At 36.9% G+C, this 20,632-nt stretch overlaps 2 protein-coding genes across 4 annotated transcripts in view; one reads left to right on the top strand and one right to left on the bottom strand.

Annotated features, from left to right (window-relative positions):
- LOC123540543 (repetitive organellar protein-like) overlaps positions 1-20,632 on the bottom strand; it is a 326,476-nt gene that overhangs the window by 109,556 nt on the left and 196,288 nt on the right. The window contains exon 1 of one of the 3 annotated variants that reach the window (XM_045325639.2): positions 3,788-3,884. The exons of the other annotated variants lie outside the window; for them this stretch is intronic. The gene's annotated coding sequence lies outside the window, so the exon portion shown is untranslated. Of the gene's footprint in view, positions 1-3,787; positions 3,885-20,632 lie in introns of those variants that run through there. 3 annotated transcript variants of the gene reach the window in all.
- On the top strand, positions 838-19,179 carry LOC123540545 (myosin heavy chain, striated muscle-like). The gene is made up of 4 exons (XM_045325644.2): positions 838-1,470; positions 11,091-11,235; positions 11,584-12,125; positions 16,324-19,179. The coding sequence occupies exons 1-4, from the start codon at positions 1,336-1,338 to the stop codon at positions 17,347-17,349; spliced, it is 1,848 nt and encodes a 615-aa protein (XP_045181579.2). The 5' UTR covers positions 838-1,335; the 3' UTR covers positions 17,350-19,179.

Raw genomic sequence — 20,632 nt, 5'->3', positions numbered from 1 at the left:
ACGGTGAGTGATCACAATACCTCACCCTGAGCACTTTGTGCTCAGGTGAGCTAAAAACTACCGGTAGTCCATTTTTTGAAAAGTTCCATATTAAAGTGTAGTTATTACAAACTTAAATTTCATAAAGAAGGCATATAATAGACATTTCTAATTAGGACCTAAATCTAGTGAAACTGGTCTTCTTGTTTATTAAATAAATTTCTATTGGAATATACAGAAAATGAAAAGTGCTATAAATGCTGTTTAATGTGAGTATGTGAAGGCCATTTTTTAAATAGTTCAATATATTTTATATCAAGATGACAACTACATAACCGCAATGCATGTTTTCCTTTTTCTTTCTTATACACAGATTTATCTGTTTCTCTGTTGCATACTTTCAAATTTGTAGATCTCTATAATTGTCAGCTAACAGCAGCTTATAGAATTGATAAATCTGCATGGTCTCTATAATGTTATATTCTTTTGCTTCTTGGAGTGCAAATACCTTAAAATAATCTCAATCAATGTCAATTCCCACAAAAAAAATGGCAGATTCACATCAAACATTTTCATGTTTCAGTTATAATACAGACAAGGACCAATGTTCTACATAATACAGCAATAATACACCAATAGATAGTACGACAGATAGAATTATTTGCCATATTCCAAGTTCAACTAGTCACACAATGGTGTAACATACATTTATACATCTGATCAAGTCCGATTCAATTGTTACCATTAAACCCAACTAAAACAAAAGAGCTTAAGTTTCAAAATACTGCAGTTTACACCTTGTCCCATGAAAATATTATATGTCAAAGAAGTTGTATTAATATTTGAATGATTTGTATCAAAACTCTGCCAAGTAAGACGGGGTTTGCCTAGACAGTATTCTAACAGTTACACAAAGCATGACAAATGTATTTTATCCCTCCCTTTGAAGTTACCTTTAAAACAGTGGTTTTTAATGGATTTATAAAGCGTTCTATTATTGTAACATTGATTTCTTGAAAAAGTGAGAATTAGATGCATACCTGCAGTAAACTGTGTCAATAGAAAAAGTAAAATCAATGTAAACTTTAAACTGAAAATTTAAAACAAAGAAAAGAATATAAATGGATACAGCCATTAAAATGAAACCTGGATGACTCTTGACAACGTACATATAACAAAGGCAAATGCTAGATTGAGCTCTAAAAGAGGATGCTGAAACGGCACACACTAAAGTTCGATCTACTTACCACATTTATTCAAAACAGCTGTTCAATATTTAAGTCTGAGAAACAGAGAACACATTTATAGAGAGAACAGTGTGGAATAAACTGTCAATAGCATTTTATAGTGAAAATCATGAATGATGCACAAAAGAAGGTGTTGCGCAACCACCATGGTGATATACTGAAGAACCTGGTACTGGATCAAGATATCCTTGGTTTTCTTCTACACAAAGACATTCTTTCAGAATCACTGGTTCAGGCCATTCAGGTAAAATTTACTTACTTTAAAACTGAATAATATGTTTGTAGGAAGTTTCTTCCAGCTCCAAACGGGTTGATGGTTTACTAAAGGGAAACTTAATCTCTTCGTACACAAGAGCCATGTTGGATATGGCTGCTGATCCTCCACCCCACCACATCACAGCAACTAGTTGACCAAAAAGGATTTATTTTGCAGCAGTGAATTCTTCAAGTCCTTTCTGTCAAAGCTAATGTTTCATGCAAAGATGATAAAAACAAGGCTTTATTTTGCAATAGTGAATGCCTCTCACTGCAAAAGCAAATGTTTCATGTAAAAAAAAAAAAGCAGGATAAAAATCCAACAGGAAAAGCCACATTCCAAAAAAGCAGCCTCCCCAAACATTAACAAACTCAAACCCAAAACAAACACACCACGACAGAATGAACAAACACAGGGACACAATGGGGCATCGCCTTTGTAAAGGTGATCAAAAAGAGGATTCAGTTTGCACTAGTGAATTCCTCTTCCTCCCTTTCCACTGCCAAAGAAAATGTTTCATTTAAGAAATAATTTATAGCAAAAGAGTGTTTTAACACTATTTATGCATGATGGGCAGTTATACGTTGGGCTCAATAATTTCATGAGGGCACAGTCCTCGTGAAATTATTTGTATGACGTATTACCGCCCAAGTGTATAAATAGTGTTAAAACATGGTTTTGCTTTAAATTATTTTGATTCTAATATGCCCTTAATCTTAAACAGTAGATAAAATATTGTAGCGCTCTTTCTTGGTCGCAACAAAAACATTGACGTAACCGCACATTAAAGTGACGTCATTCTAGCGTAAGAGTGTTTTAACAGAGAAAAGCATTATTAGAATTAAAGTTGACCAATCAAAGGATGTAGCTTGCAACAGTGAATCCCTCTGCTGAAGCAAATGTTTCATGTTAAGGTGACCAAAGTGCGGATTTTAAGGAGCTGAGTGTGTACATTAAAGTTCCTGCAACTGTTCTTCACCATGGTTATGGAGTTTAAATAAATTGTTTCAAAAGCTATTTCAGACATATGAAAGAAATATGTATACAGTTGATCCTCTCTATCACTGTAATGCAGTTTCAAAACATGAAATAATGGGGCAATGGGTTATAATTCTTCACTAGTGCACATACTCCCAATATAATCTGGTCATAATTCTTCACTAGTGCACATACTCCCAGTATAATCTATCAGTGAGCAAGAGATTTTTTTTTAGATATCCGGAAACAAAGAGCTATAAAAATAAATAGATCGGCAACTTGAAAGGCATATAGAGCAAATCTCGCCAACATCACATGGGAACTGAATGAGATCTTGTTTTACTGGTGTATGTAAACAGACAGCAGAAGGATAACAAGGGCTGTCAGAGGACAGCAACGCTCGACTATTCAACAGCCTTGTCAACTGAATGTATACAAAGTCGAAAAAGGGGCATAATTTTGTACAAATGCAAAACAGGATTACGGAACCTGCACAGTGCTTATCAGCCTATGACAGTGGATAAAGTGTGTCAAGTCTCAATCCATTCCCATTAGTGGGTACTGAGATACCACCTTACATATAAAAACTATACCAAAAAACAGCTAAGTTGAAAAAGGGGCATGATTTTGGTTCCTGTGCCATGTTAGTCAGTTTATCACAGTGAGTAAGTGTGTGAAGTTTCAATCCATTCCCAAAAGTGGTTACTGAGATACCAGCTTACATACAAAAACTTAACCAAATCGGGACGCAGACGCCGACGTCGATGCACGGGGAGTCCAATAGCTCTACTATTTTTTGAATAGTCGAGCTGAAAATCTGTGTCGTGAAAAACTTTTTATCAAATCGTTTGCTTAAAATGATAATGGTGTTTTTTTTTAATGTTATTATAAAGTATTTTCTACACGGGGAAGGAATGAATTTATGGTTGAAAGTCTGAGAAATAAAAATCAATAGTTGTCGTCTGAAAATTGGACCCGATTCGGTTTATTACGTGCCAGCCGTATCGCCTGTGTAATACTTAAATAAGCATCTGTTGATATGATCACGAGTGATCAAGTCAGCAAACGCTTCACGAGCTTACACGAGACTATCTCCGGTTGCCATTCTGTGTATTTTATACTTCTTTCCTGGAAATTAATGCTATATTTCTTAAGGATGCTTTGAAATTTAATTACTGACAGACTATATGTTACAGAAACACATGAGAATTAGTTGTTAACTTTATAAAACTTTTTACGATGAAAACCAAAAACGTTTGTAAGGCTTTACTCCAGGTAAACTGCCACGATTATAAATATCTATATTTAACGAACATTGAACACTTACCCGTGTTATTGGTAATGACAGCGGAAACCTTTTTTATTGCCACGCAGGTCAGGTTTGATTCCAGACGCAGTCATCTTTTTTTTCTTGATTTGACATTCTTAAAATAGTACAGAAACAAAAATGCATATTCTAATGTTCATAATATGACCAAATTTCAATTTCAAAGAAAGATCATTTTTAGCCAAAATCTTGAGGTCAGTGCCTTTAAATAACCTTGATCACAAGTTTTACTTTTTTAATGGGGATAATTGAAACAAGAGGGCCATGAAGGCTCTGTATCACTCACCTGACCTATTGACCTAAAGATCATCAAGATTAACATTCTGACCAAGTTTTATACAGATATGGTCATAAATGTGGCCTCCAAAGTGTTAACTAGCTTTTCTTTTGATTTGACCTGGTGACCTAGTTCTTGAACCCACATGACCCAGATTGGAATTTGACCTAAAGATCATCAAGATTTACATTCTGACTAAGTTTCATGAAGATATAAATGTGGTCTCTAGAGTGTTTACAAGATTTTCCTTCGAACTGACCTAGTGACCTAGTTTTTGATCCCACCGGACCCAGATTTGAACTTGACCTATAGATCATCAAGATTAACATTCTGACCAAGTTTCATGAAGATATGGTCATAAATGTGGCTTCTAGAGTGTTAACTAGCTTTTCCTTTGATTTGACCTGGTGACCTAGTTTTTGATACACATGACCCAAATTCAAACTGGAACTTGAGATCATCAAGATTAACATTCTGACCAAGTTTCATGAAGGTACAGTCATTAATGTGGCCTCTACAGTGTTAACAAGCTTTTCCTTTGATTTGACCTAGTGACCTAGTTTTTGACCCCAGATGACCCAATATCAAACACTTCCAAGATTTTATTGAGGGTAACATTCTGACCAAGTTTCATTAAGATTGGGCCAAAATTGTGACCTCTAGATTGTTAACAAGCTTTTCCTCTGATTTGACCTGGTGACCTAGTTTTTGACCCCAGATGACCCAATATCAAACTTGCCCAAGATTTTATTGAGGGTAACATTCTGACCAAGTTTCATTAAGATTGGGCCAAAATTGTGACCTCTAGAGTGTTAACAAGCTTTTCCTTTGATTTGACCTGGTGACCTAGTTTTTGACCCCAGATGACCCATTATCAAATTTCTCCAAGATTTTATTGAGGGTAACATTCTGACCAAGTTTCATTAAGATTTGGCCAAAATTGTGACCTCTAGAGTGTTAACAAGCTTTTCCTTTGATTTGACTTGGTGACCTAGTTTTTGGCCCCAGATATCCCAATATCAAATTCGTCCAAAATTTTATTGAGGGTAACATTCTGACCAAGTTTCATTAAGATTGGACCAAAATTGTGACCTCTAGAGTGTTAACAAACTTTTCCTCTGATTTGACCTGGTGACCTAGTTTTTGACCCCAGATGACCCAATATCAAACTCGCCCAAGAATTTATTAAGGGTAACATTCTGACCAAGTTTCATTAAGATTGGGCCAAAATTGTGACCTCTAGAATGTTAACAAGCTTTTCCTATTATTTGACCTGGTGACCTAGTTTTTCACCCCAGATGACCCAATATCGAACTCGTCCAAGACTGTATTGAGGGTAACATTCTGACCAAGTTTCATTAAGATTAGGCCAAAATTATGACCTCTAGAGTGTTTACAGTCAAATTGTTGACGCCGGACGGATGACGGACACAGGGCGATCACAAAAGCTCTCCTTGAGCACTTCGTGCTCAGGTGAGCTAAAAATGAGACAAAGTAGAGATGTGGTTCTTAGACATTGCCCTTTTATGTCCTGTACCCTTGAATGCAGTTTTTGAGATCATTAAAAAAGTAAACAAGATAGAATTATGGTTCCAGTTGCTGTCTTTGATTTATACTCAAGTTAAGTGTAACAAAAGTAAAGTTAATTCAATATAGCTCATTCATTTTTCAGGGCGTCAAGTGCTTTTGGGAGTCAAAAATACAGGTAGGATCCTGAAATATAGGTATTTGGGGGCCAGAAATATAGGATTATATAGGTTGCTTATAATGAAGAAAACAAGTCAGACAAGTGCTTTATCCTCCTCCACCACCTACCAGCACTCTCTTTTATTAAACATAAAATACAAAAGAACAGAAAAAGTGGCTACTTTTATGATTTTAAACAAATAACATTTTGACATATATCTTACTTTCATAATAAACTATTAATTCACCAACAGACAAAACTTTACCAATACTGGTACTCAAATCAGTTTAACAGGGAATTTCTTGTGTTGAGTGCCTTTTGCATCTTGAAGAATTTGTCTCAGTCCAGCATTATTACACTTTATGTCAGTTTTGCACAATGTACAGTGACCATAAGAGTCACTCTTCCCCTTGACACACCATAATTTCAGTTCATGTCCATTGCCATCTACTTCTGATAGCCACCTATCTCGAAACTGGCTCTTATTAGCAGGCATTATGAGGCTTAATTATTAAACATTAAGCTTGTTTATTCTGAAAACAAAATAAAAACATGTGCATTTCCTATTCACATTTTTATACATGAAAGCTTTAAGAAATGGAAAATATTCCAATTGAAAAAAGAACTTCCATTACATAAAGCTTTCCTAAAGCTGGACTGGGCAGAGTCGCTACACCTGAAAGGAATATAAATTTCAATGCCGAAAAGGTAACAGTATATTTATAAACTCAATTATCATAGAATTACTTCTTTTTTAATGGTTTGAATGACCTTTGTATTCCTTGCTTACCACAAAATTTCCAGATTATATGTATTTATAGGTATTTTGGCAAAATATAGGATTTTATAGGTTATTATAGGTAGAGGGCTAAAATATAGGAAAATATAGGTAAATATAGGTAACTTGACGCCCTGATTTTTACTTGGCTCACCTGATAATGACCCTTTGACCTTGAATATATGTGATGAAACACTATTTTATGAAAGAAAATATGTTATTCTATGTTTGGCTCTGTCTATTTCTAGAAGGGGGCCTCCAGTAATATTATTTGAACAAACTTGAAAAGAAGACCTTGTAAAGATGATACAGAACAAGTCTAGTGAAGATTCACGATTCACCAAGCAGTATATTTAAAGATATTTTTAGTTTTAGCTCCAGCAGCTTCGAAAAGGAATCAAGCAAACCTTTAACCAAACCTAAGAAAAGACATTACAAGTATGCTGCAGACCAAATTTGGAGACGATCAACCTTGAGGTTCATGAGAAGAAGTCACTAAAGGTTTTTCTGCTTTTTAAGTTTTGGTGACCTCCCTGAAAGGTTCCAAGTGGAACCTCTGAACTAACATTGGAGAAGTCCATAGAAGTATGCTATTGACCAAGTTAAGTATGATCCATTACATGGTTCATGAGAAGAAACTGTCTAATTTTTTCTAGTTTAGCTCTTCCAGGCCCTGAAAGGTGCTAAGTGGAACCATTTAAACAGATCTTAGAGCGGACCTTTGAAAGAACGTACAGAAATAGTTTGGTGAAGATCCGTCAGGTGGTTTGTGTGAAAAAAGTTGTTTAAATGTGTTAAGCACACCTGAGCAGGAAGTGCTTGGTTTTAGCTCTTGCGATTGCCCACCATCGGGCATCCATACCACTATCATTGGTTTACACTTTTCTTCAAATGACATCTCTGAAACAACTGGTCAGAATCACACCAAACCTGGTCAGTAGCGCCCTGGCATAGTCCTCTCTAAAGTTTGTTCAAATTTGAACGCTTGGCCCTTATTAAAGGTGGCTATCGCTAAAATAAACAAGAGGACCATGATGGTCCTGAATCGCTCACCTATCCCCACATGACCCAGTGTTGAACTGAGTATGACGTCGTTATTTCTATTATTTGACATAGTGACCTAGTTTTTGAGCACATGTGACCTAGATATCATCAAGATAAAAAATTCTGACCAATTTTCATGAAGATCCATTGAAAAATATGGCCTCTAGAGAGGTCACAAGCTTTTTCTATTATTTGACCTAATGACCTAGTTTTTGAAGGCACGTGACCCACTTTTAAACTTGACCTAGATATCATCAAGGTGAACATTCTCACTAATTTTCATGAAGATCTCGTGAAAAATATGGCCTCTAGAGAGGTCACAAGGTTTTTCTATTTTTCGACCTACTGACCTAGTTTTTGACTGCACATGACCCAGTTACGAACCTGACCTAGATATCATCAAGCTGAACATTCTCACCAGTTTTCATGAAGATCCATTGAGAAATATGGCCTCTAGAGAGGTCACAAGGTTTTTCTATTTTTAGACCTACTGACCTAGTTTTTGACCCCACCTGACCCAGTTTCAAGCCTGACCTAGATATCATCAAGGTGAACATACTGACCAATATTCATGAAGATCTCATGAAAAATATGGCCTCTAGAGAGGTCACCAGGTTTTACTATTTTTAGATCTACTGACCTAGTTTTTAACCCCACGTAACCCAGTTTCAAACTTGATCTAGATATCATCAAGGTGAACATTCTGGCCAATTTTCCTGAAGATCCATTGAAAAATATGGCCTCTAGAGAGGTCACAAGGTTTTTCTATTTTTAGACCTACTGACCTAGTTTTAGACCACACGTGACCCAGTTTCAAACTTGACCTAGATATCATCAAGGTGAACATTCTGACCAATTTTCATGAAGATCCATTGAGAAATATGGCCTCTAGAGAGGTCACAAGGTTTTTCTATTTTTAGACCTACTGACCTATTTTTTAATCCAACATGACCGAGTATCAAACTTGACCTAGATATCATCAAAGTGAACATTCTGACCAATATTCATGAAGATCTCATGAAAAATATGGCCTCTAGAGAGGTCACAAGGTTTTCCTATTTTTAGATCTACTGACCTAGTTTCTACCCCCACGTGACCCAGTTTCGAACTTGACCTAGATATCATCAAGGTGAACATTCTGACCAATTTTCATGAAGATCCATTGAGAAATATGGCCTCTAGAGAGGTCAAAAGGTTTTTCTATTTTTAGACCTAATGACCTAGTTTTTGACCCCACGAGACCCAGTTTCAAACTTGACCTAGATATCATCAAGGTGAACATTCTGACCAATTTTCATGAAGATCTTGTGAAATATATGGCCTCTAGAGAGGTCACAAGGTTTTTCTATTTTTAGACCTACTGACCTAGTTTTTGATGGCACATGACCCAGTTTCGAACTTGACCTAGATATCATCAAGGTGAACATTCTGACCAACTTTCATAAAGATCCCATGAAAAATGTGATCTCTAGAGTGGTCACAAGCAAAAGTTTACGGACGCACGCATGCACGCACGCACGCACGGACGGACGACGGACGCCGCGCGATCACAAAAGCTCACCTTGTCACTTTGTGACAGGTGAGCTAAAAAAAACACATTTAAATGACTTCTTCTCATAAACTGCTCAATGGAACTCCATCAAACTTGATCTGTCCCCTCTCCCAAATTTATTCAAATCAGGAAACTTAACCCCTTTTAGGGGCCACTAGAGCTAAAACCAGAAATACCTTTAAATTTACTTCTTATGAAGGAATGGATCTCCATCAAACTTATAATGTTGCCCCATTGTAAGATCCTCTCTCAATGTTGTTCAGATGGCAGCGCTTGGTCCCTTTTAGGCACCACTAGAGCTAAAAATAGAAACGCATTTAAACAACTTCTTCTCATGAACCACCTGATGGATATTCATCAAACTTCGTTATAAAGTCTGCTTCCAAATTTGTTCAAATGAGGGTACCCAGCCCCTTTTAGGGACCACTAGAGCTAGAAATAGAAAAACCTTTAAAACAACATCTTCTCATGAAAGGTTTGATGGATCTTCACCGAACTTGGTCAATAGCATCATTTTAAGTTGCTGTGTGACTTTCGCACTCGGATCGTAATTTGTGACTTCTGAAACACAAACATAGTCGGCAGTGGACGCATATACATGTATTAAATGCTAACTGATCTGACAAGCGCCTATTTATTAACTCCTGGAAAGGAAAACATTTGCGGAAATCTCATTTTGCATCAGAAAGGATCAAAACATATCACAATAACTAGGTGTTCCTCTCCTGAATGTGTTCAAATGGGGGCTCTGGATCCTTTCAGGGGGCGCTAAAGCTAAAAAATAGAAATATTTTTAAACAACAACTTATGAACAGCTGGATGAATCTTCACCAAACTTGGTCACAACCCAACGTTCCATAGATTTGTGCTCTCGTCACTGAGCTATGCCAGTTGGCTTCAGCTGTTTTTGAGTTGTGAAGATAATTCAAGAAGTAAGCAGGGTAGATTTTTCGTACACTGCACTTCTTTCCATGTCCTCTGTCAGCCGTCTTCTGTGAAGTTTTCATTTATATTTGACAATGTGTCATACCTCACAAAGACCAAATCTAGTCTCAAGGTAGGTTTTTAACTGGTATACTGTGAAATCCTTTTTGTTCACATAGGACGGCTTTTTTTGTACTAATTTCCCCCTAGGAACTATGCGCTATTTTAAGATAACGCTATCATTGTTGTTTTAGAGAAATTGGAAAAGCTCCATTTATAAAAAGGCTTCAACCACCAACGTGTGATGCTGGCGACTTAAATGTTTTTCCCTGAAAATTGAATAAGTGCAAATTTAAGTCCACGCAAAACTTTCACTTTTGAAAAGACAAGAGCTGTCACTATTGGTGACAAATGCCCCCAAGACATGCCCAAGAATGATACAGCTGTATGCGTAAAAAATCACACATCATTTCGTAACCTTGACCTAAGAGACCCTGCTTCTTTGACCTCCAAGTGTGACCTTGACCTTGGAGCTACAGGTCTGGGTCTTGTGCACGACACGTCGTCTCATTATGGTGAACATTTATGCCAAGTAATTTCAAAATCCCTTGATGGATGAGAGAGTTACAGCCCGGACAAGAATTAACCGGATGCACTGACTCACGCACGGACAGTGCGATTTTAATATGCCCACCTTCGGGGGCATAAAAAATGATTCTAATATTAATATTACTTTCTTTTTCACAAATAAAGCAACTGCATAATATGTACCAACTAGTGCAACTCTGAAGCTTTATGTTTCTGTAAGTTTATTTACTGAAGACCATTAATTGTTATGAGATGTGGCATTTACTTAGTCTTGAATCATGGGTTTGATATGTAAGTGTTAGTTTTCACATTTATTTCTTAACAAACTCTCCTTTTCATGGTCATATGCAAATAAAACTGATATTATAAGGATTCTGTGTCTTTAATTCAAGCTTTTGAAGTCACAAAATGTTCATCAACACATAAAATCAATTTTATATTCTTGTTTTCTAGGCCAAACCAAGCCAGCATGAGAAAATCACAGAGTTACTGCTTCTACTGCCTAAACGTGGGGTGAAAGCTTTCCCCATCTTCCTGGAAGCTGTAAAGAAGTATTCACCATACTTGGGGGACAAAATTGAGATGAACTATGAAAAAGGTATGGTGTTATCCTACAGCCAGGTAAGGTTTTATCCTTCAGCCAGGTATGGTTTTATTCTACCGCCAAGTATGGTTTTATCCTACAGCCAGGTATAATGGTTTTATCCTACAGCCAAGTATGGTTTTATCCTACAGCTAGGTATGGTTTTATACAGCCAGGTATGGTTTTATCCTACAGCCAAAATCTAAACTTTTGTAGCATAAGCTTTAACGTCCAAAACCAAAAGATACCAAATTTTATAACTGTAGGGTTATCCAGGCAAATTCCAACTGAACCATTACAGATAAACATATTCGTAAATAGGCAACAGAAATTCATGATGAAATATTTTCTTTTAATTTTTAGAGCAAAAACTGATGGCTGCAGAACATAAAGAAGAAAGCCAGAATTCTCCCAAGCATGATGTTGAGAATGAACATTCCACTTCAGCTAAACCCCCTAAACAACATGAGAAAGCGTTTGAAAAGACGTTTAAAAACAAGGAAATTACAGAGCGACGACATTCCTTATCTGTGTCAACCACCAACCACACCTTGTCATCGAACATCATGCAGCAACACTTGAACAACATGTACACCAAATTAAAATCACATCTTCATAAACATTCTCATACTGATCGTGATCTTATTACACCTGAGCCGATCACGTTTAAAATGGTTGACAAGCTCCTTGACGATGTCTGTACTCACCTAGATGAGCATGAGATGACATTCTCTCAATGTCATGCGTTGCTAGGCGGGAGAGACAGGAATTATCCTCTTGTCTCACATATTATAAACATACAGAAAGCAAAACGACAACTGGAACAAGACGTGAAGGAGAAAGAAATACAAAAGAACAAATATGCTGATCATATCAGTAAGCTGGAGAATAGATGCAGAAACCAGGTATGAATATCATAAAAGATAATATTTCCATCTTGGTAAATTGCTTTCAGCTTACCTTTTGACCATGTGTTGTCAACTACGCTTGGTTTAATTTCAACTGCTCTTGGATTAAATTAGATTATGACCTTAAGAAAATAGAAATCTTCATTAAAAGCTACAAAATGCTTTTTATCACAGAATGTGACCAATACTCTCACAGTACTGCTTTGTCACATTTTTCTCACATGTTGGGGAATCTGCAAACTTCATATTTCGTCTAAATCCAAAACACAAATAACTCACAAAGGCAATACTTACCATGGCTGTTAAAAAAGTCAAGAAAATTTTCACTTCATGGTGATATGTATATCAAATATCATTGGAAACCTTAAACCGGAAGTTAATTGATTCTCAAACACTTTGCAATGAGCTGACTGTATGACCTACTTTCAGCTAACCAAAGACCTTTTTTGAAAACTCAATTATGCATTACATGATGGTCTGTTTGACGGAACTGGATGTTACAGTTTGTGCATCCAGCACAAGTGTGCAGTGACATTGACAGAGTGTGTTGTGACCTTGACTTTGAACCCTAACACTGGGCCATCTACTGAGCATAGACATACTTGCTATGTGTTTCGATGGCCATGGACTTGAAAGTTGTTCTTATGTTAATTCTGTCTGCAAGGATTTCCTAAAGAAGTGAAAGAATGATCAAAATCAGCTTAAAAATGAGAATTTTATCCACATTTTTCTACATATTTGATCAAAATAGTGGCCAGTTTGTTTCCATGGCAACAAAAAACAAAGTGGCAGATTTATTCATTATCTAGATACATATTTGAACTATATTTATTTCTTTAAAATAATTTCTCTACTTTTTCCAGCTATAATGAAAGAAATTAGCGTGTGTTACATCTTACACTCGAGCTAAGAAACATATGAAATTAATCTATTTAAAAGGTCAATTCAATAATGTCATAAACACACTAAAATGGCTGCTTCCATGATCAGCCATTTTCTGAAATTACAAACTGCAGCATCTTTTTCAACAAGGTCCGACTTTATAATTTCTTTCAGCATTATGGAAGGCTTAAAGATGGCTTTCATATAAAACTAGAGATGCTTTTGAGAAAAGCGCATGTCTCCCACAACTGCCTAATCATCTAAATAGCAAGTCAGTCTTTGTATACTGTTTACTCACTACAAATATACCTTTGAAGAGTAAAAAGGCCGATTTTGGGTAATTCAAGGGCCATAGTTCTGGAGTGCCTCGGGCGATTTGGCTAGTTAATGAGCCTGGTCGAGGAGTTATGGTAAAAAACATTTGGTGTAAGTTTGGTGAAGATCGGATGAAAAATGTTGGACTTATAGCGTGGACGAGAATAAAAAGGCCAATTTTCGGTAATTCAAGGGCCATAATTCCAAAGTACCTGGGCTGATTTGGCTAGTTATCAAACTTGGCCGCGGACCTATGGTCAAACACATTTTGTTAAAGTTTGGTGATGCTTGGATGAGAAATGTTCAAGTTAGAGCGCAGACAAGAGTAAAAAGGCCGATTTTTGGTAATTCAAGGGCCATAACTCCGAAGTGCCTGGACCAATTTGGCTCATTATCGAACTTGCCTTACTAGAGCGCATGCACATTCATCAAGTCAAAAGGACTTCTTTACTACTCAGACTGCGTGCGCATTCCTGGAGCCAAAAGGACCCCTATACTACTCATGCCAAAAGGACCCCTATACTACTCATGACTACTCATGAGTAGTATAGGGGTCCTTTTGGCTCCAGGAATGCACCTAAATTTTTGATTATTTTTCGGTAATTCAAGGGCCATAATTCCAAAGTGCCTAGGCCGATTTGGCTAGTTATCGAACTTGGCCGAGCACTTATTGGCAGACACATTTTGTTGAAGTTTGGTGAAGATCGGATGAGAAATGTTCGACTTAGAGTGCGGACAAGCTTTGTGACAGACAGACACACACACACACACACACAGACACACAGACTGGAGTAAATCAATATGTCTCCCACGTACACTGTGTGGTGGGAGACATAATTAACTTTTTGTCAGACATTCTTTGCCATTTAAGCATTCTGCAGCTATTGACTGGCCACTGTGACCTTGACCTTTATCCTTGTCACTGAAATAACTACTGGGGACATCTACTAACAACAACCGATCATACTGTGGAATCTGATAGTCTTAGACCTAAGCATTCTCAAGTTACTGATCTGAAACTTTGAGCTGCTGGTCCCCAAAACAATAGGCAATCACAGGCAATCACACTATGAAGTTTGACAGCCATACAAACATGCATTCTCCAGCTATGCTTGAAAACAATTTTCAGTATCAAGATCACTGTTACCTTGACCGTTGACTTACTATTTCAAAACAGAAGGTTTGTCTTTTGACCACAAACAGTCATCCTTTTAAGTTTGACAGCTGTAGGTCTAAAAAACAGGTCATTTACTTACAACAGACAATCATTCCATACAGTCTGACTGTCATGGGTCTAACCTTTCTCAAGTTAATGATCAGAATATACTTTCAGCCTAAATGTTACAGTGTCATTGAACTAAAACGTATAAACAAATGACCTCCAAAACACAAGTGACCATCTACTAATCACACTGAACCATCTTGTCTGCTGTAGATCCAAGCATTTTCTTGTTATGATCAGAAACTGTTTTCAGTCTTAATGGTACTGTTATTGACATTTAACATATTAAGGAAACTCAAAACATTAGTGTCATCTGCCAACCACCAGCATGTATCCTACCGTATTTTCCCGAATTAAGGCCCCCCCTCTAATTAACGCCCCCCACCCATTTTGGAGGGGAAAAAAAGTCAACAAGAACGGGGAAAAATCACCTACCTCATTTTTATAAGTCCACATAATAAGTAATTTACAGTACTAAAGTCCAATGTATTAAAAATTAAACACACTTTTAAACAGTCCATGTACCGTAAGTCCAAAACATTTGTACTAAGTACGGTACGTAACAGAAAATTAAACGGTAAATACATTTTTGATTTGTTTTTACACCATTCGCGCACACGCTTCCTGCCGACTTTAAACATACTTGCAGCAATGTGTTTACGATATACCCTTTTCTTCGGCAGTTTTAAGAACTTTTAATTTAAAAGCAGGCACAGCAGTGTGTCAAACCATTGACATTGTGTATTGCGCTATTAGCTACCCGCATGTACTAAGGAAAATGTTATCGGAGTACACAGGTGTTTGGGTCATGACGTAATGTGTAGTGTCGCGAGCGTGTCAAAAAGCCAGACATGGAATACACGAGGTACCGTATTTAAATGCATAAAAGACACACTGCATTAAATTGGATGCCAAATAATTACGTTTTAGGGGGATTAAACAACATAGAAACACTTTACAGCTAGTTTGAATGATGTTTTTAAGTTTTGTAAACATTTTCATTTTTTATTTTTTTACCTCAAATAAACGCCCCCTCTTTGGAAAATGTAACGCCCCCGGGGGCGTTTATACGGGAAAATACGGTATGTAGTTCAACAACTGGCCAACCATACAAGTGTTTGTTTGGTCTTGATATCACTATGACATTGACCTTTAACTTTCTGACCCATAAGACAATAGGTGCCATTCACTACACCACAGGAAGTCATCCAGTGAAGTTACTGACTGGAAATCAAGTGGTCTACTGACAGATAGGCAAACTGTCTTGTTGACTGACCAACTAGGGAGACAATCAAAATCCCCTTGATCAAAATCCCCTCCACTGAAAAATGACAGGGTGTTACAAAATCCCCTTCATACTTTTGCAGGGGGTATCATAATCCCCTCTGTGATTTTTACTTATTTCATCAAGTTCAAATACAACTATACACAGTTTAAAAGTCTGTTACATAAAGCTCGTAAATACAATGCCTGTAGCAAACATAATTCAATTTGGGGCACTGATATCTATATATCTATGAAAATCACAGAGGGGATTATGATACCCCCTGCAAAAGTATGAAGGGGATTTTGTAACTCCCAGTCATTTTTCGGTGGAGGGGATTTTGATCAAGGGGATTTTGATATACACTCGACCAACTAAGTGACAAAACAATACATTCCTTATTTTATAAAAAGGTGAGGGAAGGGCATAATAGTCTATATAAAGAAATTAATTACATTTTAATCAGCATTGTCGGAAAGAAAACTGACTTATTTTCAATATTTCCATTGCAGACAACAGAAATTAATCATCTAAATGAAGAGATCAAAAAGTTAAAGGAAGATATTGAAAAACTTCAAGCTATCAATAGTGAACGAGAAGAGAAACAAAAGATCATTGATGAGCTTAGAAAAATGGTCATGGACGCAGATACAACTAAGAAAAGTAAACTTAGAAGTTCATATTTGGCTTTACATTATGACACTAACAGTACAGAAATTAAACAGCTTAGAGCTGAAGCAAGGAGTCTGAAACTTGACAATGAAAATTTAAAGACTGAAAATCTAATGCTGAAGAAGTCAGATAATCTAAAGAAACTGGCCAAAATGCGGGAAGATCAGATGACTCCTAAACTTGAAACAGTAAATGGACCACAATCCATGTTTGAGGAAGCAAAGGGTGGTAACCCAAAGATGAAACAAAGACAAGCTTATGGAGGAGTTACCTCCCAAAGTTTACAAGCTAGAAGTGCATTTGGTAGAAGGCTTGATGTGGATAGAGGTATGTTTGCTTCTCAGCCACATGGAGACAGAGCTTTAACAAGGGGTTCAGTTGACAATTTGCATAATACAGAGACAGAGGATAGAGCCAAAGTTTCTAGATCAAGGGAGCGAGAAAGAGATTATCAAGACCTCGATTTCAAATTTTCAAATAGTCAAAACGGAGCTGTGGGCCAAAAAAGAAGCCCAAGTAAAGACCGATCAAATAAAAGAGTCACATTCCTGTCTGATACAGCAAACCAATATGAAAATAATGACAATGTGGTAAGAATTCCAACTGGAAATGAACATCCTGAAGATACACCACCTGGTAAAACTGAAGCATCTGAAAATGGACCTTCTGAGATAGCAAACGGGACCAGCAAAGGAGGTGCCAAACAAGAGAAGAGTAGGGGTAGATCAAAAGGTCTTCTTAAGTCTAAAGCCCAATCCAAGAGGTCAGCTTCTCTAAACAGTATGACAGCTTCTAGAGATATAATGAAAATGTCGTCACATTTAATACAGAAAAGCAGAAACCTTAGACAACCATCCGGAAACTGAAATAGCAGATATATCAATAACTAATAGTGTTGGAATTCTGATTTACTCCAGTTGTACCATTTTCAAGGGTTCATGAAGCTTGGTACTTTGTCACATATTATGACTGATGATGTCTGAAGATTATGTTAGCAATAGAATTTAATGTATGATATAATAGGCTAATTGTGATAATCATAAAAAAAATTTAAAATCCAAAAATTGGCAAAGAATGGTTAGTAAAAATTTTTCAACTGTTGGAAAGATGCAAGAGTTCTCCTTGAATATCCATCACCATCCTGAAAACAGGGCTTGACAAATTCCTTGAAAACAACTCATCCAACTCATCCTGCAGTGCAAGCAGCCTAAAATTTTCACTGGTCCTGCTACAATTCTAACTTGTCCTGCAGTTCACTTGTAGCGTAATGGCCTCTAAAATCCACATGGCACCAGTGTTACCAGACTTGTAAAACCTGTGGTAGAACTTTCACACACATATATAAGATCGAAGACACAATAGTTCATTTTTGATGTTTATTTAATTTCAGGTAGTTAAAGAAAGTCTTTTAATACAAGTAGTTTTATTGTCTCAGTGTCCATCTTTCAAATAATATTTAGCTACTGTAAAATGTTAAGAACTAATTATGTTTGAGTTGTCTTTCATGAAATCTACATAACATATTTGGAAATTAACCTAACGAGGCATCATAGTATTTTTGACTTACGTTGGCAGAACCACGGTTGGTGGCTCTGCCGCCTCGCCCCGCTTCCCCGAATGTCTAGTACATAGACCTTTTATATCCACCGGCCAGACTGTTGATTACCAAATTAAGATGTAGTTTTCCTGGTGTTATGTCTTAACCTGCCCAGAGCTACGCTAACATGTCAGTTTAATATTTCAACAATTTTAAAAGGTCAATAGTATGAATATAATTATACTCTCCAAGACAATGAATAATTTAGTCTTTTAAAACAATAGCCTAGCCCCCTTTTTGAAATTACATTACACACTGAGCAAAAACTATTATTACAGACAGCATCATTTTTGAAGTCTGTTTAAAACTGTACATACTGTAACTTTGTTCTAAATTACTGAGTGTCTAGCTAATGTGATCATCCCGTAACATAGCTAGACAGAATTTTATTTGCGAAAAACGAATCAATTTCTGTTTTAGATCTTCAGCTATCCTGTCTCTCCACTGCTCCCTTTTAATCTGATTGGTCATATTTTTGGTTAAAATTGCACTTCAAAATTCTCCTGCAGCAGGAGTACTACAGCAACTTTTACTTGCCAACCTTGTATTTACGAGTGGACAAGTGGATTTGTCGAGCCCTGTGAAAAGCATGTTTCATGGAGTTTTCAGCCAAAAATAACTGGGAATAGCGCACATTAAACTACTGTATAATTTTCCACCCACTTGCAAAATATGTCCTTTCTTCAACACTTCACTAATTACAAGTTTATAAGAATTAAACTTATTAACTAAATAAACAACTTTAACTTATTTTGACAAAAGAAAACAGTAGCAGGGAAAATTATAAGATAGTTTGGTTCTTAAGACAGTGAGTATTCCTTTTTAAATTTGAAGAGATTTACAGCCCAGATTTTATGATCCTGTAAACTTGTTTTGGCTTGGTTGGATTTTCATTTCTTCTGTAACATTTTCACAAGTATATCTATATGCAAGGATGAAAGGTACGAAATTTCAATTCTGAGAAGAAACATAGAGATAGATTTTGCAACATGCATTTAATGTTTGTCTTCCATTGTCTAAAGAACAAAATTCATATACCATCACAAATGGTGATTAGAAAAGTGAGCCGTGCCATGAGAAAACCAACATAGTGGGTTTGCGACCAGCATGGATCCAGACCAGCCTGCGCATCCGCGCAGTCTGGTCAGGATCCTTGCTGTTCGCTTTCAAAGCCTATTGCAATTAAAGAAACTGTTAGCGAACAGCATGGATCCTGACCAGACTGCGCGGATGCGCAGGCTGGTCTGGATCCATGCTGGTCGCAAACCCACTATGTTGGTTTTCTCATGGCACGGCTCAAGTACTTAATCATGATAAGCTCCAAAGATATGCTAATTTCCTTCACAAAACAGACTACTTTATCAACTGTATGACTACAAACATTTTCTGTTCAGCAATCTATCAATAAATAAAAATGAGTTAAAAAGAGTTATTTTACTGTCAGGTCAATCTTGTATTTTTTTTAGGAAACAAAAAATACTTTCAGTTATTACTCCTGATGCAATTGTATAACTCACTAATTCACAGTTTCGGTTTAATGGTTTGTAAATTAACTGCAACTTAATAATGGAGTGAATAATTCCAGATGATATTAAGTTTAAACCAGGCTCCAATTTTGATTTCAATTTTAACCCTTACAATGCTGGACACAATTGATTCTGCCTTTGTGACCAGTGTAGATCATGATCAGCCTATACATACATACCTGTACTGTTCGCCATTCAGTCAGTATATTTTTATAAGCACCCCTTTTAACAATTAATGGTACTGTCCAAATTGAAAGATGGACAAGTTCATTCTAGATATTTAGCAGGGTAAGGGTTAAATAGTTTAGCCATGTTAAAATGGTTCAAATGAATACCCAATTATTGTAACGGACTGGAGATGACAATCAGCTATTTAAACTTCTGAGTGCTAACATGTCCTCTGTATGTATGCGGTCTTGGCATCCCTGAGACACAACAAAAAACAATTTTTCATACAGAAAATACATAAACAACAAGAGCTGTCTCCATAGGATGACACATGCCCCCGATGGCACTTTGAATGAATAGTTATGGCCCATGTAAGAGTTTAGGACCTTTGACCTACGGAGCTAGGTCTTGCGCGCGACACGTCGTCTTACTGTGTCACACATTCATGCGTAGTTATTTTAAAATCCATGCATGAATGACAAAGATATGGACCAGACACGCCCATCAACGCACTATCATGAAAAATGACCTTTAACGTCTAAGTGTGACCTTGACCTTTGAGCTACGGACCTGGGTCTTGCGCATGACATGTCGTCTTACTGTGGTACACATTCATGCCAAGTTATTTGAAAATCCATCCATGGATGACAAAGATATGGACCGGACACGCCCATCAATGCACTATCCTTTAACGTCTAAGTGTGACCTTGACCTTTGAGCTACGGACCTGGGTCTTGCGCATGACACGTCGTCTTACTGTGGTACACATTCATGCCAAGTTATTTGAAAATCCATCCATGGATGACAAAGATATGGACCGGACACGCCCATCAATGCACTATCCTTTAACGTCTAAGT

The sequence above is a fragment of the Mercenaria mercenaria genome, chromosome 16 (genome assembly GCF_021730395.1).
Source record: "Mercenaria mercenaria strain notata chromosome 16, MADL_Memer_1, whole genome shotgun sequence".
NCBI lineage: Eukaryota > Metazoa > Mollusca > Bivalvia > Venerida > Veneridae > Mercenaria > Mercenaria mercenaria.
This window is presented reverse-complemented; position numbering and strand designations above follow the sequence as displayed.